The 23,295-nt window shown below is 42.0% G+C and overlaps 1 protein-coding gene across 4 annotated transcripts in view; it reads right to left on the minus strand.

Annotated features, from left to right (window-relative positions):
• The window catches only part of APC (APC regulator of WNT signaling pathway), a 170,372-nt gene that overhangs the window by 29,538 nt on the left and 117,539 nt on the right, over positions 1-23,295 (minus strand). For 3 of the 4 annotated variants that reach the window (XM_019484432.2, XM_019484436.2, XM_019484451.2), the window contains 3 exons: positions 22,511-22,594; positions 8,764-8,868; positions 2,754-2,876 (listed from right to left, as the gene is read on the minus strand). In XM_019484432.2, the coding sequence (XP_019339977.1) occupies positions 2,754-2,876; positions 8,764-8,868; positions 22,511-22,594 (312 nt within the window). The remainder of the gene's footprint in view (positions 1-2,753; positions 2,877-8,763; positions 8,869-22,510; positions 22,595-23,295) is intronic. The other variant, XM_006272098.4, reaches the window with a different exon arrangement.

The raw sequence follows: 23,295 nt of genomic DNA on the forward strand, positions 1-23,295 counted from the left end.
CACCTCTCCCCATAGCTTTGTGTCATCTGCAAACTTGGACAGAGTACATTTCACTGAGCAGGCTGGAGTCTCTATGAAAACTGGCCCCAGCCATGTGGGCAGCGGCTGCTGAGAAATGGCATTCACTGTGGGCCGGACTATGCCCGCCCCTGCTGTAGAATGATATATCCTTTATATACCAACAAAGAAAGGAATGAGATTTGCTAAATACTAAATTTGTTCAGGTCCACCAATAGCAACTACATTTTTCTAAATAATTAGACAATCACTGATGGATCCCAGGAGGTACATTAGAATTTCTAATACTACTGAAGACAAAATCCAGCCCCTGAGTTCTATAAGATTTGGGTGAGTCAGAGTACTTTAAACTAGACCAGGTATTCAGGAAATCATGCATTTCACTAAAGCTATAATACTAATTTAACACAACTGAGAAGTGGAAGCCTTAAACATCTTAAAACTGTATCTTATTAATCTACAATCTATTTAACATTAAAATGTAAAAATGGTAGAACCAAAACTAAAACATCTTTTGACACAACTTTGAGACAGCTCAGGGGTAGATGCGAGGCAACTGCAGATTAGGAATTTTCAATTCCTGGACTGGGAACAATCAAATATACCGGTGAGGCAAAACATGTAGCCTCCCTAAAGTGAATTCAATCTGCTTAATGTATACCTCTTGCCAGACACTTCAAGTAGCATCTTTAATGTACATCATAGAGATTAAATCCAGCAGTGACAGACGTCTATAATAAAACAATTATTTAGATGTGTGGGTGTAGCTACTTGTCCTGGAATGGAGAGCAGTTGTGAAGAAGATCTGAGGCATCAGCTAAATGAGTCTCCAAGCTAGTGAGAGGTACAACAGTGAGTGGTAATTTTTACTTCCTAGACTACAGGAACATAATTTTAAAGCAAAACAAAACATAACCCCTCCCCACCCCAAGAAAACCTCGATAAATGTGTATATTTTCTCCCTTTTATTCTCCACTTTCTCTTCTTCTCATGCCTTAACATTTCAAATTTCCCTTGATTTTATAGCTCAGTACAACCTGGCACCACCATCTTTGCTTTTCATCACCCATACTCAAACACATTCACTGTTGTACACTACCCTCTCCTTCACTTGCTCTAGTTTAATTAGTAGATAGCACAGTACAAGTTACTTGTATAGAATTCACTAGCATCTGTGCATTGTACATTTCTTTTGAAATAAGGTCCCCCATATTCAGCTCCACATATTACAGACAGATTTTGAGAAAAATCAACCAAAAATGGGAGATTTAAAAAAAAAATTTTTTTTTCAAGAATCAACCACATAGAATACAAGCCTGAAAAGATGTATATTACTTGACTGAATTCCTGTGCTTTTACAAGCTGTTTTGCACTTTATCAGCAGTCAACTGTGTATTGTGACATTGGAGGGAAAGGGTTTTTGACAGCTAAAAATCCTATTTTTGAAACTATTTCCTTTGAAAATACTGTATCACAATCAAGAGTCTGTCTCCTCTATTATTATTTGAGTAGAAGTCCCTGATAAATTATAATATGAACAAGAGAATCTAGGTACATTATACAAATAGAGGTGGGGTCACTGGGCTTAAAGGATTTCAACAATAATATTTTACTTTATATTCATGGTCTTAATATGCTAAGTAAACTCAAAATCAAGAATTTCTGGGACAGAGTGGGGTGGCCATCAAGGTAAATAGCAAGTCCCAGGATATACATGTTTGAATTATGAAGAATACTCTCCAAAAGGTAGCAGGAATCAGAAGTTAGCATCCACTGTCCTCTACTATATAGCTAAAATGTTATTTGTTTGAGTTATTTTGTGGTGACTACTAAACTTCAGGCTTCCACATTGCTAAACTACTAATTTTAGTCCTGCTGACATGGAAGCAGTTTTTGCCTATAAAGGACAAGGGAAGGTTTCAAAGGGTCTCTAAATCTTCTATAGACACTGCCCTCTCTCTCTTTTTTTTTTTTTTGTTAGTGAAGTGGCTGTTGTAATCAATACCTTTACCACTCCTTTTGTCCTTTTGTCCACAAATTATGTGATTAATCATAAATAATATTTTTAGCACATTTAAATCATTATTATTTAATAAAGACAACAGGCTTCTGCACAGTAGTGCATAAAAACCCATTCTGCATTGATGAATTCTAAATAATTGCTACCAAAACAAAATGTGTATTGGATAGATACTTCAGACATAGAATGAGGTTTACTTTAACCCGTCTTTCTCGTTAAAAATTATCACAAGTATCATTAGGCCATTTTATATGCTAGAATCTCAGTTTCTTTTCATGTCTCCTTAAGAAGACTGTTTCTTTTACAGTTTTATTAGTAATCTTGAATGTTGATTTAGCAGCATCAGTGGTTCAGATAACTTTAGAAGTTTCTCAGTAATAACATCTATTTGAAGAATTCAATTCTGTACAAAGAACAAACCTTTAACACAGGTTAATTTATATATTGGTTCATCCAACTTCAAGAATTTTAGATGCTCAAACAACTTACTGCAATCAATTAAATTTTCCTAATTATAGTAACTCTACCAGTGATAATTCAAAAATTTCCCCACAAATTTGAAGGATTTTTGTGGACAATTTAAAACCTGAAAAATATATTTTAAAGGATAAAAATTCCATGGAATTAGTATGCATGAAAGATCATTTAACTAATATTAGTACTACTAGTAGAAACAATGAGGTTATTGTATTAGTAAAAATGTAGTGTTAGCGACCTGTGGTTTGTAATCTTCGGTTACCTTGGTACCCAGATGACTTGTCAGTCTTCGAGGAACAGAATAGTTACTACTAGAGCTCGTCACACTGGCTGTCTCATGGTCCATTCGAGCTGCTGAACCCTACAAGTTTAAACAACAATTAGGAAGGATCCACAAAATTTTCACTAAAGAACCAACCATTAATTCTTTAAGTTCCAGAATTTGACCATTTAATTAATTTACAACCATATATTGTTACCATATATTTTAGTTAAAATGCATCAACCACAGCATACTTTGGAAGGTATGATTAAGAAAACCCTCATGAAACTGGCTTTTATTATCCGTTTATCCCCAAACTGCCTCTCCAAATAGCTCTATATCCCTATGCAATTCATTCTGTTACTGGGCTTTATAATAACTACATTCACCCAAAGAAAACTGAACTATAAACTGGACAGCATACAGAAGCAAGGATCAAGGAAAATAAACCAACACAGATTTCAGGCTACCTTCCATAGAGTAAGTAGGAGTCCTGCATCAATAACGCAGAACCCTCCTTGTGTCCAGAAGAATTTTTCAAAATTTCAGGAGACCTACTTCTCAGAGTCTGCTTCTCACAACCCCAAGGGCAAAAAACTCAACTGCTTCAGAATACAACTGGTTCTGCATCAGTTAACAAGGAGGGAGATTCTACGCATCAAGAAACTTGTGATTTTCAGCAAGGGAAGTCTCTGGGGGCTAAAGTTCTGTTTTTTCCAGTGAAAGAACAAAGACATTAACCAGTGCTTTCAAACTCATTTTTTTGGAGTCTCACTAGAAACAGTTACATGGACAGATACTCTTTTGGATTTACAACTTGACAAAGCTGTCATTATTTTACTTTTTGTCTGGTGTTGTTGTCAAATTTATTTGTTTCTTTCCAGTCCTTTTTCCTTCTGTTTTTTCCTCCTTGGTTATAAAATATTAGCTTTCTTGTTCTTTTTTTGTTTTCTGCTGCCTACCTCTGATAGCTGTCTTTCTTATTCCTTCACTTAACAGAAGGTTCCATTTTTTTTGGATTATCTGAAAGCAGCAATGCTGAGATACACTACCTTCTGCCTTGCAATTGAGCCAAGTGCCAGAAGCAGACAAGTCTGACTGATGAGCTACAGCCTGAGCCCCAGTACTAAATGAGTTTCTCCCACAGTAGCGAAGACAAGAGATTTCTAAAGAACTTTCAAAGCTAACCTTTCACCACTTATAGGCCGGGGGGGGCGGGGGGATGGGACGGGGACGGGACACCCATCAATAGAGAAGGTGAAGATGGGATGATGCAGTCAGAATCATGCACTTTGTCCTCTAAACCTTCAATCAAGCAGCCAAAAAAAATAAACCTCCAATACAGGGGTTTTCAACCTTTTTGGATCAGTGTATGCCTGGCAGCCATACATAGAGCAGTGTACCCCTGGTGGCTGGACATGGAGCAGGGGGAGAGGGGGGGCTGGGGTAGCACACACCCAGATGTGGAGCAGTGGCAGCCCTGCCCCCCACATCTGGCTGGGCAGGAGGTGTGTGGCAGCGCTCCATCCCCGCCTGCCCACACGTACTCCCTAGGGCCTTCTCAAGTGCCCCCAGTTGACAACCCCTGCTCCAACAGTTAGAAGATTAAATTGTCTACTGCTTGTCCAGTCTCTCTAACAAAAGCTTCCAAGATGCTTCTCTACTACCATTATTACTACTTCCTTCACTTCCTTCTCCATCCTTCTAACTTGTCTTGGAATCCATCAAGGCAACATATAGCAACAAAAAATGGCAAAAGGTTTAGAAAAGATGACCTACAAAGCAAGGTTAAAAAAACTGGGTTTATTTAGACTAGTCTAGAGCCATCTGAGGTGTACATGGTAATAGCCTTCAAATATATAGAAGAGTACTATAAAGAGGATAGAGTTCTCTATGTCCACCAACGGTAGAATAAGAAGTAATCAGCTTAATATACAGCAAGGGAGATTTAGAAAGTTTTCCTTAATGATAATCTAACTACAAGGATAGTTAAGCACTGGAGCAGGGAACCCAGGGAGGCTCTGGAACCTTTGTCATTAAAGGTTTTAAGAACAGATTAAGCAAACATCTGTCTGGTTTGCTTCTACTTTAGAACAGAAGGACTGACTGGAACAGAGGTTCCCAACCACCGGGCCATGGCCCGGTACCAGGCTGCAAAGGATTGGCTGCTGGGTTGTGGCGCGAGCTTTAACCACTGCTAGCAACAGTTCTATGCCCAGGCCACGCTCATGCATGCTGACTGGCTGGGCAAGAATATCCTCACTTGGCCAATGACTGTGTCTTTTGCTTTTGAAATTGGACCACGGTAACTGTGGCTAGTCATTTCTATATCAAACCAAGTGCGGCTTGTGAACTCAGACTGGTGGGGCAGTGGAGTGTGTCACGGGAATGGGAAGGGGGTGTGGAAGAGTTTGTAGCCAGCTGGGGGAGGGATAGAGGGAAGGGGGTAGGAGTTTGCAGCCAGCTGGGCATTCCGGCTGGTAGCGGGGAGATTGCAAACTCCTCTGCTCCTGGCCGGCTGCAAACGCCCCTGGCTTCACTGCCAGCTGGCTGCCTGCAAATCCCACCCTCACAGAAAGGAGAACTGTGCAGAGGATGTACAATGCCAAGAAAGTGCCAAAAAATGGGGAAAAAAAGCAACTTTCAATTGCAAGTATGACTCCTCAAACATAAATCATGAGTTTATCCTGTTGGGTGATTCACAGGCTCCAAAACTGCGGTGTGTTATACATGCAGATATGGTTTGCACTGTGGCTCTGGATATTGAGTTCATTTTGTGTCATACACTGCCTCCGATCCTCGCAACGTTTCTGACCCCTGACCTATAGCGACTATTAATGTAACAATTTTTATTGGAAAGTATTACTATAGAATTAAAAGTGGTACTTAAAACTAGGATAGAAGAAACACATTATTTTTCTGTTGTCTATACTTCTTAACAAACAAGTGAATGTATCTAAAATATTTAATACAACAAGGCACAGATCAAAATATACTTCTGCATGCTTATATATTGGGCATTATGATATCAACACTTCACCACTGTGAATGTGGAATGGACTTATAAAAAAAAGATGAAATGGTTTTACTGAGGGCTAGGCTGGACAGAAAAAGTCCATTTATTAAAGTAATTATACAGGTATAGTTAAACCACCACAGTTTTACCTCTATAACTCTCTAGGCAGACCCTTGTTTTCCAGAATAAGTGCACACATAGAGAGTTATATGGGTGTAGTTGCAACAATTTAAACTCACACATTACCTTAGAGCAGTTTAACTTTCCCATGTAGCCCTTATTTTCATTGTCCAAGCTGAGAGAAATTCAGAAAGTTAAAGTTCATAAATAATGAAAAGTATATTGGGCTTTATAAATTCTTTTGATTTTAATGACCTAAGGTAGTAAATATATAGGGAACATGTTGCCAGCTAGGGCTACACAATGAATATTTTTTTTGGTTTTTTAACTTAAATGTGCCCAAAATTTTACATTGCTGATTAGCTATAGTATATATATGTTACCCGAAATGTTGGAGACACTAGATATCAAAGTGCAGTAGGGTGGAGACAAATATAGTTCTAATCTGCTCCAACAATTAAATCAACTTGATCTAAAGAGACTCTTTGCTTTAGAGTTTAAGGTTAGTTAACATACTGAATTGTTTGGCCTTTTGACTCTCATGACCAAGAGGTCCAAATCAAATGTAATCATCTTTTATTACCAGTCTGCTGAAGACTAGGCTGAAATAACTAATACTCAAAATACGTAGCAATTCATCTGAGAAACTGGTAAGTGGCCAGACTTTTAACTCTCATGCTTTTCCTTTCACCAATCCATATGCCCCACACCCCCCAAGCCTATTTCAGGACTGTTCCACTCACCCAGCTGCTGCTACCCCAATTACTCCAGCTACAATAGCAGCCAGAGTCTCTGCTGCTTCCCTTCCCTCCTGTGGTTGTCACTTCCAGCCCTTGTCCCAGGGGTTGGGGCAGCGTGGCACAATGTGGGGAGCTGAGGGTGAGTCCAGGCTGTGCAAGGGCAGGGGGGGGGAAACAGCAGGATGCGTGTCGCAGCAGGGGAGGAAAGGCAGGAAAATCATGCCAACATGGTGCAGCAGTGGGTGGGGAGAGGGGCCCAGGTGGCTGCACAGAGCAGCAGAGGGAAGCATCTGTGCCATGTGCAGCCTCCAGGCACTTAGAAGTTGGACAGTACTGCCATACTTGAACCCCAGTAGTATTCAATCCCACTTTTACACATTTCTCCGTTTTCTTTCCACTCTTATATTGTCCTTCACCCTCTTGTGCTTACCTCATCTGTTGCTAGATTTATTTCCCTTGCCTGTTTTGGGGTTGTTACCCCCTAGTTTTGCAACACAGTGCATAAAAGAAGCAGTGACATTCATTGTAATATTCTAGACAACTTGCAAAATAAAGACTTTAGTACATTTCATTTCACCACCAATACAGTAAATATAATGGAGCAGAGTAGAATATGTGACATGATGCAGAAGAGAACATAACTGGGTCCTGAAAAATATTGTCCCCTGTGGGCAAATCTTCAATTAACATTGCTCATCTGACTGCAAAATTGGCTAGCCCAAAATTATTAGGTCATTTTTTTTTCACTCTATTTAATGCTCATTGCTCAATGATACAAGGTGGATGGAGCTGGGTTCCCAGAAATAAATATTAGTGTCCAATCCATTAAGCCTCCTGTCCCTGGCCTTGCACTGAAAGTATATAATCCCCAGATGTCTCATAGAACACAAGCTGAGGCACCCAGACATCAAGCAACAGGGGAAAAATACTTCTCCCCTCCCCCAAATTTCCCTTGTCCAAAATAACCCCTTTCATACAAGAAAGATGAACATGTGGCCGGAATGCATCAATTATTTAAACACATTATGCTTTTAGTCCAAAAGCATCACTGAACTATTTTTTCCCTTCGGACTAATGCTGTTTTCAGGGTTGCAGGAGAGGCTCCAGGCAACTGCTCAGATACAGCAAAGAAAACTGGATTCCAAACTGTGATTAAATGTTTAATAGCAAATTAAGGACTATGTCTCAAATTAAGTATTTGAGACATAACAAAAAATACTTGTGTACTTAAGAGACTTTAAAAAGGACTCAAATATTTCCTTCAATTCAGGCAAAAAGTAAGAAAAAGAAACAAGCTTATATATGAATTGTGATCTCAAATTAGTAACATTATGAAAACCTGAATGAATACTATGAAAATATGAGCCACACTTTGAGATTATGAAACAAGTGAACATCACGGCATGGCAAAGTAAGCCAAGATATAAATTATTTAGTTTAAAAAATCCCTAATTTTAATACGTTAAAAAAGGCAGGTAAGGATGAAATTACTGTAGTTTCATAATTTACCCAGCTAACACATTTCACTAATAGCATTAGACAAACATGGAAAAAAACATCTATACCACCCTTCAGCATACAGGCAGGAAATATCTCTGAATGATGAGATTTTTGGCTTCAAACATTTATGTAAGAGAGCATTTCACTGAGAAATAGAAGTTATTTGATGTAAAAAAAAAAAGGGCAAATGACAAGTTTGTAAGTTACAGCATTTCAGTGACCATTTCTGAGCTGAAATCTTTGAGAAAAATGTCCATCAGTAATCATAACCTTGAACATGAATAACACAAGATAAATTTTTTTTTTACCGAAAATATTCACTTATCCTCCCTTAAATATTAACCCCACTAAGTTTAAAAAAAGGAAAACAGTACCTTGTATAATGGAAAAATTTAATTCCGTTTAATTAAAATATCCTTTCTGATTTTTATTCCCTTCCAATGGGGGAAGAGGAGGGGGAGAAAAATGCCAGCCTTTTCAGAATTCATACATCTGAAAAAACCTGTTCAAGCACAATTCAATACCTGCAGCAGAAATTCCCAATCATACTGACAGCAGCACCAGACATTTTTTTTTTTAAAACATGTTATTGATAAAACACTTGCTTTACCTGACCATTACCAGTAGTTGCCATGCTGATTTCTGCTGCTCCTTGACCTTCATTCTGCCTCTCTGTTTCATGAGAGCCTGCATCGTGCTTCCCTTGAGGTGCTCTCTGTTAATGTAGGAGTTTAAAGCATTATACGTAGAAATGGAGTATACTTTATCATTCAAAGCTTCTGGAGCTGTGAATGCATCAGTGTTGTAGCTTTACAAAACCATTGAGTTGTACTTTGTATTTCATAACCTCTAGCCTTAATAATTAACAGCTGAGACTGACTGTCTTAGCAAAATTGCAAGATGAAAGTGAAGCATGTCCTCTGAGGATTATCGCGTTGCAAGACAAAGGATTTGCTGTGAGACACAGTAACACCATCCTCCACCGGCTGTGCTCACATCACTATCTGAAATATAACAGAATTGGAGCAAACAACTGTCTCCTCTGCAATGTCACATGATCTACACATTTACTGGAGGCAAATGCTAGAACAGTTAAATTATTAAGCTTCCCAATCAAACATAAGCTCTTTCTGGGTGGACAGAATGGATATACCCAGAGCATATCTATACCATACTAAAGGAATCTCTCCACATTTAAACAGTAATATGAAGAGGGTGAGTATCAATCATACTGTAAATTAAACAAACAATACGTTCATCCCCAAATTAATCACTGTCTATCAAAATAAATGCAAATGATATTGCAAGCTGGGTAGAAACAGATGTTACAGCTCCTAATGGAAGTAAAATTCTCCACATAACTCAATGAAAATGACATTTTTGTCATGACCACTTAGAGCGATCATGAGATGATCCTCATCAAAATCAGAGCTCCTAAATACAGCTATTAACAAAGTTATCAAAAAGCTGTATGAAGTGTAAATGTAGGATTGCTCCTACAGTCTTATTCTTGACACTGAGCTTCAATGTGATGCTTTGACGCTATTACACCTATCAATATTCTACTATATGATCCAAACCATTTCCCCTCCTTCCTGCAGCTAAACTACCCTCCAGTCCACTGGATCCTACCATTTCCCTACCAATACTATAACACAGTCTATCTGATCTTATGCAAAATGTTAGGAGACGTTTTCACATATTTGCTGCCCTCTCTACACATATTTTAATTCTTCATTTACAGCTTTTCTGTAGAACAGGCCCACATTGTATAGTACCCCTGGCTAGACCTCAGTAAAGATCACTTCTATTTTGAATGCCTGTGATTTATTAGTTACAAACAGCATAACCAAATTAACAATACATGTTCTTTGCATCACCTCTGGCAGTTGTATGCAGGAACTCTGGATATAAAAGCATGAGTCTCTACCCACTTGACCCACATAATCAGGTATCTTAGCATGAAACCTGCCGTAGAATCTCAAACCTCTGTATGTCATGTAGCTACTAGAGGAGAGCACATAGCCACACACTGTATTACTGGGAGTCACAGAAACACCTTTGGAATGCTTTTTTGAGAGACAGCGTGATCAAAGTAGATGAGCCGAGACTATTATAATAGAGGCCTCTCATTCTTGCCTGTGTTGTGTTTGAAGTAACTGTGTCCAAACTCTCAATTAATTTATCTGTGACGTTATCCCATTCATTTGGTTTTTCAAGGGTTGTTGGATCGTAGCCATGTTGATTTAAAGACATAGCCAGGCAAGGTTCTTTGGATAGATGTGATATCTTTTATTAGACCAACTAAATAGTTGGAAAAAAGTTCTTTGCAAGTTTTTGGGCACAAACCACCCACAAAGGACTATGAAAATGCAAATGCGTGGAAGTTTGGAAGACAATGGGTAGAGATAAGGAGGTGAGGGGGGAGAAGAGAGGGAAATGTAGGAAGGAATGCAAGTGGTCAGCTGGAGACAGGTTACCTGGGGTATCAGATGTCAGGCAGGTTGTAATGTGTCATAAATCCAATGTCTATATTAAGTCCAAGATATTTTGTATCCAATAGATTTATGTAGGGAAGTTCACAGGCTTGTCTACGAAAGGTGTTTTGTAGATTCCTACTGAAGATTAGAACTGAGAGATCAGAGAGGGAGTGACTGCCTTGTGAGAAGTGGGCATTTAATTAGATACTTTTGTCTTTGATGGATTTTTGGTGTGCATTCATTCTGGTATGCAGTTGCTGTTTGGTTTCTCCTACATATTTTCCATATTTTCAGGGCATCTGGTGCATTGGATGAAATATATTACATTTCTGGAGGTATAGGTATAAGATCCAGGAACGGTGATGGTTCTGTTGTGGGGTGTAGTTATTGTAGGGCTGGTGGAGATATATCGGCAGTGTCATGGGGACATAAGCATGGGCAAGCAGGAAACCATGCCCACAGAGAAACCCAGGGCAAAAAAAAAAACAACTCACCACTTCCAGGACGCCGGAGAGAGATGCCCGCGCGGTTCGTCAGCTGCGCCCATCTGCAGCTGGGGCAGGTGACGTCAGCAACAGACGCTGCCTGACGAAAATAAAAGCTGGCCCCGAGAGCATGGGAAACGAGACGCTGGGAGTGGGAGAAACGGTGGAGGACTGCTGTGCCAGGGGCATCCAGCTGCAGCAGGAAGCCGAGTAGCCAGCGTGGAGAAAAGCGACGGCGGCAGCAGGGGCTGTGGGAGATCCCCACACCGGGGATGACCAGCAGGGATCAGAGGAATCAGCAGAGAGGCCAGCAGCAAGAGCTGCCTGAGGAGCTTCTACCGGTGGCGTCCGGCATTGAGACACTGGACCAGAGGCGGATCCAGGAGGAGACAAAGAAAACCCCGGCTGGGGTGAAAGTGCGGGTCCCAACCCAGGGGACGTGCTAGTTTAGGGGCACTTAGTGCGAGGGGAATGGAGGGCCCACAGCTCCACGGTTGCCCCTCCTTTTTTCCTTTACTTTTCTTTTCCTCCTCTGACCTTTTTCTTCTTCTTCGCTTCAGGTCGCTCCTGAAGTGTGTAGTTTTGTTGGTGTGGGTCTTTTTGTTTTTCCTTTGTCTGTTCTATTTTTGTTCCATGCCTAGAGAAGGTTAACTCAGCACACCTTGCTGGGTTTTGGGGGACTAGAAGCCCCAACTGAAGACAAAAAACAACTTGTGAATGTGGCGACGACCGGCGGCACCTGTCGTAGGACGCTCAAGGCATCAGAGGGGACAACCCCAAAGGCAGAGTGCCCTTAGACCCTCTGGGTCTAGTTGGAGCCCAAGGCGTCCGTCCACAAAGGAGGAAGCGTAGGAACCGAGGAAGACACCATCTAAGGGTTAGCCGCAAAAGATCCTGAGGCTCGTCTCAAAGGTTGGCGTATGGCTGGGGTGTAGGGGAGGTGGAGCCCCATGTACATCCACCAAGGGATGTGACAACTCTGGAGGCATCCTCAACAGGGACCCCCTTCATAGAAGATCCATCTGAAGTTGTGGCAGGTAAGTTTGGGGGCTTCTCTGGAAGTGATTGAGGACCCCTCCGGAGTTGCACACAAGACCAGGCATCTGCGCCAAGGCGGTGCGGGAGCGAATCATCAAACAGAGACGGGCACAGGAAGGTTTTACATTTTTTGTCCTGACATGGCCTGGATTTATTTGGTGTGGTTTGGGTCACAGGAAGTTTGCTTCTGGTGATGAGGTTAGCAAGACTTGGTGCTTGTTTAAAGGCTAGGATGGGTGGTTCTGAAAAGATCTCTTTAAGAACTGGGTCTTCTTCTAGTATAGGCTGCAATTTTTTGAGGATTTTCCAAATAGGTTCCAGGGAAGGTTGGGATGTCATAATTAATGGTGTGCATTTAGTGAGGATTTTCTTTTTGTACTGCAGCAATTCTTCGCATGGTATCCAGGTGGCTCTTTCAAAAGTGCAGTCTCTCTTTCTGGAGGAGTGTCCTTGTTGGGAAAAAGCCCTTTTGAGATTCGTGAGGTGAAGATCACAGGTATTCTCCTCAGTACAAATTCGGTGGTATCGGAGAGCCTGGCTGTAAATTACAGCTTTTTGGTGTGTTTAGGGTGGTTGCTGTTCTGCGTAGATATGTATGTTGATCCCTGGGTTTCTTGCATATGGTGGTTTGTATTTTACCATTCTGGCTACTGATCGTGGTGTCCAAAAAGGAAATGTTGGTGCTGGTGTATTCAAGAGATAGTCTGATGGAGGGGTGATGACTGCTGAATGTGTGATGGAAATCAATCAGACACTGCAGGTTTTCAGTTTAAATTATGAAGATATCATCTATCTATCTCAGGTGTAGCCTGGGTTTGATGGTGCAGTTCTTGAGGAATTCTTCTTTCAGGTGGGCCATAAAAAGGTCATGGACTTAAATACAGATATTGGATTTATGACATTACAGCCTGCCTGACATCTGATACCGCAGGTAGCTTGCCTCCAGCTGACCACTTGCATTCCTTCCCACATTTCCCTCCCTTATCCCCACTCCCCTCCTATCTCTACCCATTGTCTTTCAAACTTCCACACATTTGCATTTTCACAGACCGGCTTGTTGTTTTTTCAATGAATTTATCAGGGTGAAAGTCATCCCGTGACTTAACAGAATGAGACCTTGGCTCATGAGCTGTGTGAAGTGCATAAACATTAGCATTGCTTTGTGGAGGAGCAGGGAGTAGAATTCATTGCCTCAGCACTAGTACTTTAGTGCACTTTCTTCTTGACAAGGGCTCCGGTGAGGGCTGGACCGGGCTGCACTCAGGGCGGGTGGCGGTGGCACTGGGAGAGGGGGGTTGGGGAGGCTATGGCAAATTCTGGAGTGGCTGCAGCCCCCTCCCACCCCCCATAGCCCTACTCCCATAGGCCCCCACAGTGAAGAAGAGAGTGGGGCTGGGACAGGCGCTGCACAGCTGGGTGGAGTGTAGTACAGAGCTGCAAGCAGCTCATCCGGGGGGTGTGGGAGGCTCCCACTGCTGCACACACCCTGGGAGGGCATGGGGGGCACGTACCCGTGGATCTGTGCACGGGGGGGCAGGGCAGGCTGGGGTGGCATCGGGCTCTTCCTGGCACTGTGCCAGGCTGGGCTGTGCTTGCGGCAGGTGGCAGTAATGCTTGGAGTGGGACTATGGGAGGGGCTGTAGCTACTCCAGAATTCGCAGTAGCCCCAGCCCCTGCTCCCAGTACAGCCTGGCCCAACACCCCCGCCAGGAACAGCCTGGTGCTGCCCTGACCCCAGCCCGCAGCAACCCACAACTTGCCCTTGCCCCGCACACAAATCCGGTGGCACGCCCCCCGTGCCTTCCTGGAGTGCATGCAGTGGTGGGAGCTGCCACCCCCTCCCTGTGCCGGATGCCCCCCAGACAAGCTGCTTGCAGCTCCGTCCTGTGCCCTGCTTCAGCTGTGCAGTGCCTGCCCCAGCCCCACTCCTTCCATCACCACAGGAGACCTATGGGAGCAGGGCTACACGGGGGTGGGGAGGGGGGCGCTGCAGCCATGTCAGAATTTGCCATAGCCCCTCCAACCCCCACTCCCAGTGCTGCCACCACCTGCCCCAAGCACAGCCCGGCCCAGTCCTTCTGCCAGAAAGAGCCTGGTGCTGCTCCAGCCCCAGTCCCAGCCTACCCTTCTCCCACATGCAGTTCTAGGGGCATGCACCCCCCATACCCTCCTGGGGGTGTGCATGGTGATGGGAGCTGCTGTCGCCCCCGCCCCGCTCCACGCATATGGCTCAGTCCCACGCCCTGCCCCAGCCCCCCACACCACTAGGACCTCAATCTGCTCCCCGCTCCACACCCCTTCCCTCACAGAGTTACCAGCTGGACCTGGTTGCTCTCCACGTGGCCGGGCTGTGCTCCTAGCCACCCGTGTGCTGTGCTTTGGCTGTGTGCATGAGTGCGGCATTTATCAGCCACATCTGTTCTGTTCTGCATACCCCGTTCTGCACAACCCTTTTAAGTACCCTTGGCTGACAACCACTGATTTAGATCATAGTAAGCTTTACTACAAGTTAGAAAGACTTCTGAACCATCCTCCAGTAATGCTTATGACAATCTAAATAAAATACATTCTAAGTGCTGGAGGCCTTGATGACTGGTGTGCTGCAGGAGCTGGGACTGACAATCAGCTGTATATTGCTCCCAACCCCCACACAGTACAAGAGTCATTCAAAACTATGGTGCAGTGCTGGGGCTAGGATCAGTCTCTTGATCACATTATCTCCATGGAGCAGTTGGACATTAGCTCAACACATCAGGTAATACACTATTTGGAGATACTCCTCACCAAAAATGTCCTAACTCTGCTATACTACAATGGCATTTAGCTTGTGTTTTACTGCTTGAACGGTCAGACACTAGTATTTTAAGTGCAGTTAACACATTCTAAATGTAATGTGTGACAGAGCCCTTAGATAACATTGCACTGAAGGTGCTGGTAGGCTGCCTCCACAGGTACACACACACACACACACACACACACACACACACACACACACACAGCCTCATACTGCAAATTTATTCCTTCCAGTCATCAGTATACTGTCAATGAATTATGACTTTCTTATAACTTGACTGAAGACTCTGCTAGCGGATGTAGGTACTATTTTGTTATCTGAGGGACTGTATGGTTGGTCGATTTTCTTCTGTGTTAGAGTTAATGACAGGTTGATTTTTTTCTCCACATTTACCAAGAAGTCAGATCGTTAAAATAAAGCTGCTTAGTAATGATATGGAGAGAATTATATCTGCTCAATAACGTTCAGTATTGTGTGTGTGTGTGTGTGTGTGTGTGTGTGTATATATATATATATATATATATATATATATATATATATATATATATATAAAAATAAAAACTCTTTTTATATCAGCATGGCAATTTCTGTGTTTCCTTGTTCTCAGTAACATGCACTTTTGTGAAAAATGAGATCATTTGTGTTATGGAATGGGAGAATTTAAAGTATTGCAAACTTATCACTGTCTGAAGATGAACCACAAAGATTTCTTTTTCCCCAAGCCAGAGAGGGAAAAATCTTTATAAAGTCAGAAAACTATCACTGAGCTAAAAACAAACTACAACAATGATTTTTAAAAAGTTCTGAAAAAGTCTATAAGAAAAGGAATACTTTTCAAACAAGGTAAGAATTTATGTTGCTGTTTTTTAAACAACCAAACAAAGCCTGTTGGCAGTTTAACCATGTTTTGCTGGCCATTGTGCCAAACTGAACCAAGAGCTGTAGTGTTGTACTGTTTGTTCTACCTCAAACAGGAAGGAAGTTTAACAGTAATAATACATATTGCATTTCACAAATTTTATTTATATGTGCATATTAATACAACACAAAATACTGCATTAATACAGTGCATTTGAACCTGTGGGCAAGTCAGTTTCAGAATAACACAGGAAGAGTAGAAAAGGAAACAATCCAATCTGAAAAATCCTCAGATTATTGGCCTTTCAAATTTGCAAAATCAAGTAATTAAAAATTGGGAAATAACATAATTAGAGCTACTTCCATGTATATGCGGTATGGTAATCTTGCCCAGCACAGTATCAGCAGAATATGGACTGGAACCAATTCTCCAGTATTCTACTTTTCTGCCTTACAAGCAAGAGAATACCCTCCCTTGCCTAGCAATTCAGCCTTATTCACCATGTATCCACACACCAAAATAAGGAAAGGTCTTAAAGAATATATAGTAAATCTAATTTGCAAAATATCATATTTGTGCACCAAAAACCCAAATCCAGTCTGTGCTAGCATTTCCTAACTTTTTAATGCTGATAAGGCAACCTTAAAATTTTTTCTAACATTTTTTTTTTTTTACTACAACTTCATAGCTTTCAAGAAAAGGTTAGAATCCAAGGCTGAAGTACACAAACAAACAACCAGAAGGTAAGATAGCATGTGGGTTTATAATGCCCCAGCTGCTGCCAGTGTACCTGTTCTTGCATGTTCTAGTGTGGGTAGTGGCGGCACACTGGCAGTTACTGTGCAACAGATGATGCACTACAAGAACAAATCATGTCAAATTAAGTCAATCACCTTTGAGAAAGTAACTACCACATTTACTTGCATACAAGGTAGGTCAGAGCCAATGACTCACAGCAGCCTCCTGCCTCCCCCTCTACTTCCTCTCTGCAGCTTCTGACCCCCTATCCACCCTTCCCCTTATTGTCAGGCGCAGCTCAGCTCCGGTTCAGGTTGGGGTCTCTCCTGGGCAGGAAGCACATGAAAAATCCTTCCCCTGCCTGGCTAATCAGCAGTGTTCACACTGCTGCATTGCCTGCCTGGCCAATCAGCAGTACTGACACTGGTACAAAGCCAGGCAAGGGCTGAGTTCCACCTGCTGTGCTCCAGGCTGGAGCAGCAGCATCTGACAATAAGGTGGGGGACAGAGGAAGAGGCAGAGATTGGGGGTAACTGGGGGTGGGAGGATGCAGGTGGCAGGCGGGCGGGAAGGGTGCAGAGGAAAAAAGTGGGAAGGGCAGAGGGAAAAAGGGTCATATGACCTCCCACCAGCCACTGCTTTCCCTACTGTAGCAATAGTGGGGGGATTCAAGACCACCCTCCAATACTTAGATTCTATACCTGGGAAAATATAATACATTTATAAATTTTCCACGTATATATATATATATATATATAAAAATCTAATTACTGGGAGGTAGCCTAATATTTGGGGGTCATCTTATATTTGAATAAATATGGTAATTAGGTAGATGAAGAGAATGCAGTGGACACAGTATACATGATCTTTGGTAAGGCTTTTGATATAGTCCCACATGACATTCTCATAAGTAAACTGGAGAAATGTGGGCGAGATATACTATTAGGTGGTTACATAATTAACACAGTAACTGCAAGAACAGGTTAATTATAAATGGATCAATGTCAGAAGGGTTCCACAGGGGATCTGTCCTGGGTCTGGTGCTGTTTAACATGTTTATTAATGTTTTAAATGCTGGAATAAAGAACCTCCCAATCCAGTCTGCAGACAACATCAAATCTGGAAGGACTCGAAACACTCTGGAGGACAGGAGTAGAATTCAAAAGGATCTTGATAGATTATAGAGCTGTGCTAGAGACAAAAGAATAAAGTTCAATGTGCACAAATAGAAGGTACTGTACACTTAGGGAGAAATAACCAAATGCACAAATGTAGCATGGGAGATAACAGACAGAGGAGTAGCATTGCTGAGAAGGATTTGGGGGTTTTATTAGGTCACAGACTCAATATGAGTCAGCTGTGTGAAGCATTGGCAAAAAAAAGTGAAGCAGCATTGGGTGTAAGACATGAGAAGTGACACTAACACTACTTGACACAGCTGAGCCTCAGCTAGAGTCCTTTTTGCAGTTCTGAGCTCCATATTATAAAAAGGACATGGAGATGCTGAGAGGGTTCAGAGGCAAAAGCCAAAAATGATAAAAGGGGGCAGAAAGCACATATGAGGAGAGGCTGAGAGCACTAGGAATGTTTAATTTGGAGAAAAGGTGATTGAGGGGGAGGGGACTTGATAGCAGTTTTCAAATATCCAAAAGACTGTCATAAAGAAGAGGCCTCCTGTGTTACAGACAGCAGGGCACAAAACAGTGGTTTTAAATGTCAGTAAAGAAGATTTAAAGATCTCAGTAAAAACTTTCTTACCATTAAAACAATGAGGCAGTGATGACTGCCCAGGGAAGTTGTGGAATCTTCTTCACTGGAGGCTTTCAAGAGAAGGCTGGATAAACACTTGATGGGGATTTCTTAGGAAGAGCATCCCTGCATTTGTGCTGCAGAGGTTGGACCAGATGCCCTCGAAATCCCTTTCAAACTTACGATTCTAACTACCTATCAATGAGCCATGGTAGAGATCACCCTAGAATCATGGAATTGCTGACAATGATTCTAAGTTCATGCCCCAGCTTACTCAAAGGAACTTGTGTGTCCACACCTTTAAATCCTAAGTATACATTTAAGTAAAGAGCTTTGTTGGAAAGGGTGTCATACAAATCAAATTAATAAAAGTGGTGGCATCAAGAGGTTATTATCCTCTACAGCAGAGGTGGACAATATCCAGTCCACCAATTGATCCTATCCAGCCCGCTGGTCTGCCAGCCACTGCTGAAAGCCTGAAGAGAGATGGCTGCATCATGTGCCACTCTGCTCTGTTGCAGTCAGGGCTGGGCTGAGCAGTGGACAGACTTCAGTTCCTCTATATCAGTGGTGCTCAAACTTTTTCTCTAGCAGGCTGGATGGGCAGTGTCCAGTCTGTCCCTGAGCCTGATCCAGCCAGTTGGCCCAATTCAGCACCCTGGTGCAGGCACAGCAGAATCCCATTTGGTCATGCAGCGTGGGGTGGAAAGTAGCTTGGCCTCGATTCAGCAGCACAGGGAGAAGGGGGAGCAGCCTGGTCCCAATTCAAGCCATGCAGGGAGAAGGGGCTGTGGCCCAGCCCTGACTCAGCCACATGGGGAGAAGGAGGTGTAGGAATCTGTAGTGGGGATGGGACAGTATTAAAAGAAACTGCTCCCTGCCACCAAATTTCCCAACCCATAGAAGGACCCACAGGCCAGATGCATGCATTTGGCCCACAGGCTAGAGTTTGAGCACCCCTGCTCTTACATCTTTCTTAAAATGTGGTGCACCAAAATTCATATAACATCCCAGATGAGGTCTACTGAACAACTAGTAGAGTGGTAGTGAGGTCTACTGAACAACTAGCATCATCACAGAATCACTGAAGCAGGGCTAGAAGAGCCCTCATGAGGTCACCTAGTCCAATCTCCTGCTCAAGGCAAGGATCATCCCTATGTAAGGAATCCTAGAAAAGTGCTCGTTTAACCTATTCTTAAAACTGAACAAACAACTGTCACACAGAGGTACAACACTCCAAAACACCAAGAACATCTTAACTTGGCATGGGTAGAGCAGAGGGACAAGCACACATACCAGTGCCTTGCATAGCACTGTACGTCTCCCATATCATATTCCTGTTCATAGAACACAAAATTGCATTTCTTTTTTTGCATAACATTGCTGACTCATGCTGAGCCCCTGATCCATTTTACCCCCAATCCTTCATGGCAGTGCTAATCCATAACCAGTAACCTTTATTTTGCATTTGTTTTTTCTTCCTCAGGTGTAACACCTTACTTTTTACCTTAAAAAAAACAGATGCCAAGCAACATCGAGAGCTGGGAGAAGCTGGCTACTAACCAATTTCAGTGGCACTAGAACCTCAACCAAGGGGCAGCCATTTCAAGGTAAGGCATCTTTCTTTCCCTTGAAGCAGAAAAGATGGAGTGAAGGAAGGAGAAAGAGAGGAATACCAGTCTACAGCCTCTCTCAAGACCCAACAGTGAGCCATGGCAGAGACCATGCTCAAACTGACTGATTGCCAGCGATGACTTAGCATCTTCCATTTGTCTACAGTTCAGTTCTTCAATTTATCAAGATCCTCTTGTATCATAATTCTGTCCTCCAAAGTGTTTGCAATCCCTCCCAGTTTTGTGAGGGATTACAAAACTAAAACTCAAGGTTATCTCCTCCTGACTTCTGTTGCAGTACACCTTTCTCTATGGATACCCTAACTCTTCTTTGTCAATTCCTGGCTCTGCCTTTAAGATACAAGAGAGTTAGTGGGAGGTTAGATGCAAACACACAACAGCTGCTGAGAATACAGCTCTGTAGAGCTGAAGTACACAGTGGAGTCAATATATTTGGAAGTTTTTATCAACAAGCCTGTAACAAATTTTATTATGCATGTGCAAGCCTATTCATGATTTTCTGAAGCTTATTAAAATCTATATCTGGGAAAATTTTATCTGGGACAGCAAAAAGGATCCCAGATCATAAGTCTGCCAAATTTTAAGTTCCTGGTTTCTTAGCATTTAATAAAATTGTAGGGATGACAGGGTATACCACATATTTGCAAAAGCAGCTATTTTTTCCTCCAAATTTAAAAGAATTTTTCTTTTATTGAAACTTTTCTTTTTTTAAAATGTATTATAAGGCCTACAAACAAACAGAGAAAATTTCAGCTGGAATAGCTAACATATGACAAAAGGTCAAACATACTTAATTATAATAATTGCTACCAGATCCATCTATAATGTCAGATTGAAAGGTTATGTTAAATTAGTTATCCCCTGAAAGAATCACAATGGAAAAAATACAGCTTTCATCTTTTAGTAAATAAAAAAACCCTATATTTTAAAAATATCATCCTTGGACATACACTAGCCATGAAAAGCTTCAGCTTTTGTGAAATTTTGCAAAAATGGGATCATAATTAATTCTAATTAGCAACCTTAACTGTAGTGGTTGTTACTGGTAACTGCAATAACAGACTTTGGCACATGACACCATAGAAATGACATTAGACTGTAATCTCTTCCTAGGTTTCTAACATAAAATCTGACACAAAAGGCTAAGTTTTCACCCTTTGTTCACATGTTTTTTCAAAAGATCAACCAACCATGCAACTCCTCACCAGATCCTTTAATTTAGAAAGACTTTGCTATTAGCTATTACAATTATTTCTTAAATATAATTCACCCCCTTTGTAAGGTACTGCAGTTTTGTCTCTTCAAACATCCTAGAAGTTAGGTTTTCAAGCAACACATTATTCCCAGGTTGTTCCCTGGCTCAATAACAAAGTAGAGGCATAGACAACAGTCTAGCATCTCTAGCTTCAGCTCACTAAAAAGAAAACATGTACCTGAACTAGATAAATATTTTCCAACTATTTGGGTTGGTCTAATAAAAGATATCAAATTCACTCAAGGAACCTTGTCTGCCTATGTACCTGAACTATACATTCTAGGAAGTCAGAGGCTATAATTACATCTTCCAACAACTAATTCATAAAGCCACAATTTTTTTAAAGCAAGAAGTATCCATTCTGTAGATCAGGGATCAGCAACATTAAACCTGCGGGCTGAATCTGGCTATTAACCTTAAGGGCTCTGCCTGTGCCCATGCCAGAGCTGGCAGCAAGGATCTATGTCGCAACTGCTGCCGCTTCTCCCTGCCCTCCCATGTTTGATCCAATGTGCACCAGGTATCTGCGGTGGTGCATCAGCAGCAAGTGTGGGAGGGAGGGTGGGGAGGGTGGTGTGTGTGCAGGGGGTACTTATGTCCACACTAGGGCCAGACAGGTAGGAGCTCAACTTGAACTATTGCTGCTTCTCCCAAGCCCTCTGTTTCCCTGCTGTGGCATAGGTGCAGCTTCCAGCCAGTGGGGAGCTGAACTGGCACCAGGTATCTGTAAACTGTATCCACACTACCAGTCTTCTCCCACACCCAAGGTGTGGGTGAAGGGGGAGGGAGGAGTGCCTGGGGAACAGGAAAAAGTAGCAGAAGCAGACACAGGTTACAGCTTCCCAACCCTAGTGTAGCTCCCCACTGGCTGGAAGCTGCACCTGCACCACAGCCAGGGAGCAGGAAGGCTGGGAGTAGCAGTGGTAGCAGTGTGGGTGCAGCTCCCCTCCCAGCTGCCTGGTCCTGGCATGGGTGTGGGGAAAGCTCCCCACACAGCTGCCTGGCATGCACTGGACTGGAGCCAGGTTGTTTTGGCCTGCAGCTTGTAAAAGGTTGCTGGTCTCTGGGGTAGATTAAAGCAACATAACAGCTAGTTGTTTATTAAGTCAATAGTCAGAAGTCAATATAATTTATTAAATCAATATGATAAAAATACAATAGTGCACATACAGTGCACTCACTTAAGATGCTGTGGGTTATTTTTTTTAGTTTTTTTAATTAAAAAATATAAATGAACCTCTAATCAAAAGAAGGCAAATGATAACATTAGTCAAATGTAATAATAATGGAAAAAGCAAATTCTAATCCAAAAATCGCTTGCTCACCTCTGCTTCAGCTGCTTGTGACTGCAATAGCTGTCGTATACGAAGTATATCCTTCTCTATTTGCTGAATTCTTGCCACTCTCACCTGAAAAGGAACAATTTTTCAATGGATAAGTAGTTTGTAAAGAATAAATATTTATTTTGAAAAGTGACACTATGAAAAAAGTTCATGAATAACTGCTGGCTGGAAAACAGATTTCATTTGTATGATAAGTTCATTAAAGTTCAGAACCATGAAAAACACACATGTATGAAAAAGGTTCATTGAATATGGCATGCATCTGCTTTATTATTATTATTATAATAAGCAACACTAATTTGGATCTAGTAATAAACTAACACAAAGCTACAGTCTGACAAGATGCATATTAACTGTTATTTTGTGCATCTTTGAGTGAATTACTTTACTCATCTGTTTCAGTTGCTGTATTCATAACATAGGGATAAAACTAGATACTTTCAATGCCTAATAGCGCTTTTGTGAGGATTTATTTTTGCAGAGTGGTTTGAGCATAAAATGTGCTGAATAACTTCCAATAATTATTTTCAGCTGCTGTAACAATTTGGGAACTCTTGCGTATGGCTGATGAATTGTTTTAATGCTGGAAATTCTGTGTATATCTGCAGCAGTCTGCACACTTCATTTTGAATATGAGGCCTAATTTGCCTTTTCACTTTACTACAAGAGGTGCAGACCTACAAACTGCTTGGAGAAAGGGCAGTGGCTGCTATGTTCTAACTGTTATGTGCGAACAAACAGAGAACAATTCAAATGCACTCCAGCTT

The sequence above is a fragment of the Alligator mississippiensis genome, chromosome 3 (assembly GCF_030867095.1).
Source record: "Alligator mississippiensis isolate rAllMis1 chromosome 3, rAllMis1, whole genome shotgun sequence".
Taxonomy (NCBI): domain Eukaryota; kingdom Metazoa; phylum Chordata; order Crocodylia; family Alligatoridae; genus Alligator; species Alligator mississippiensis.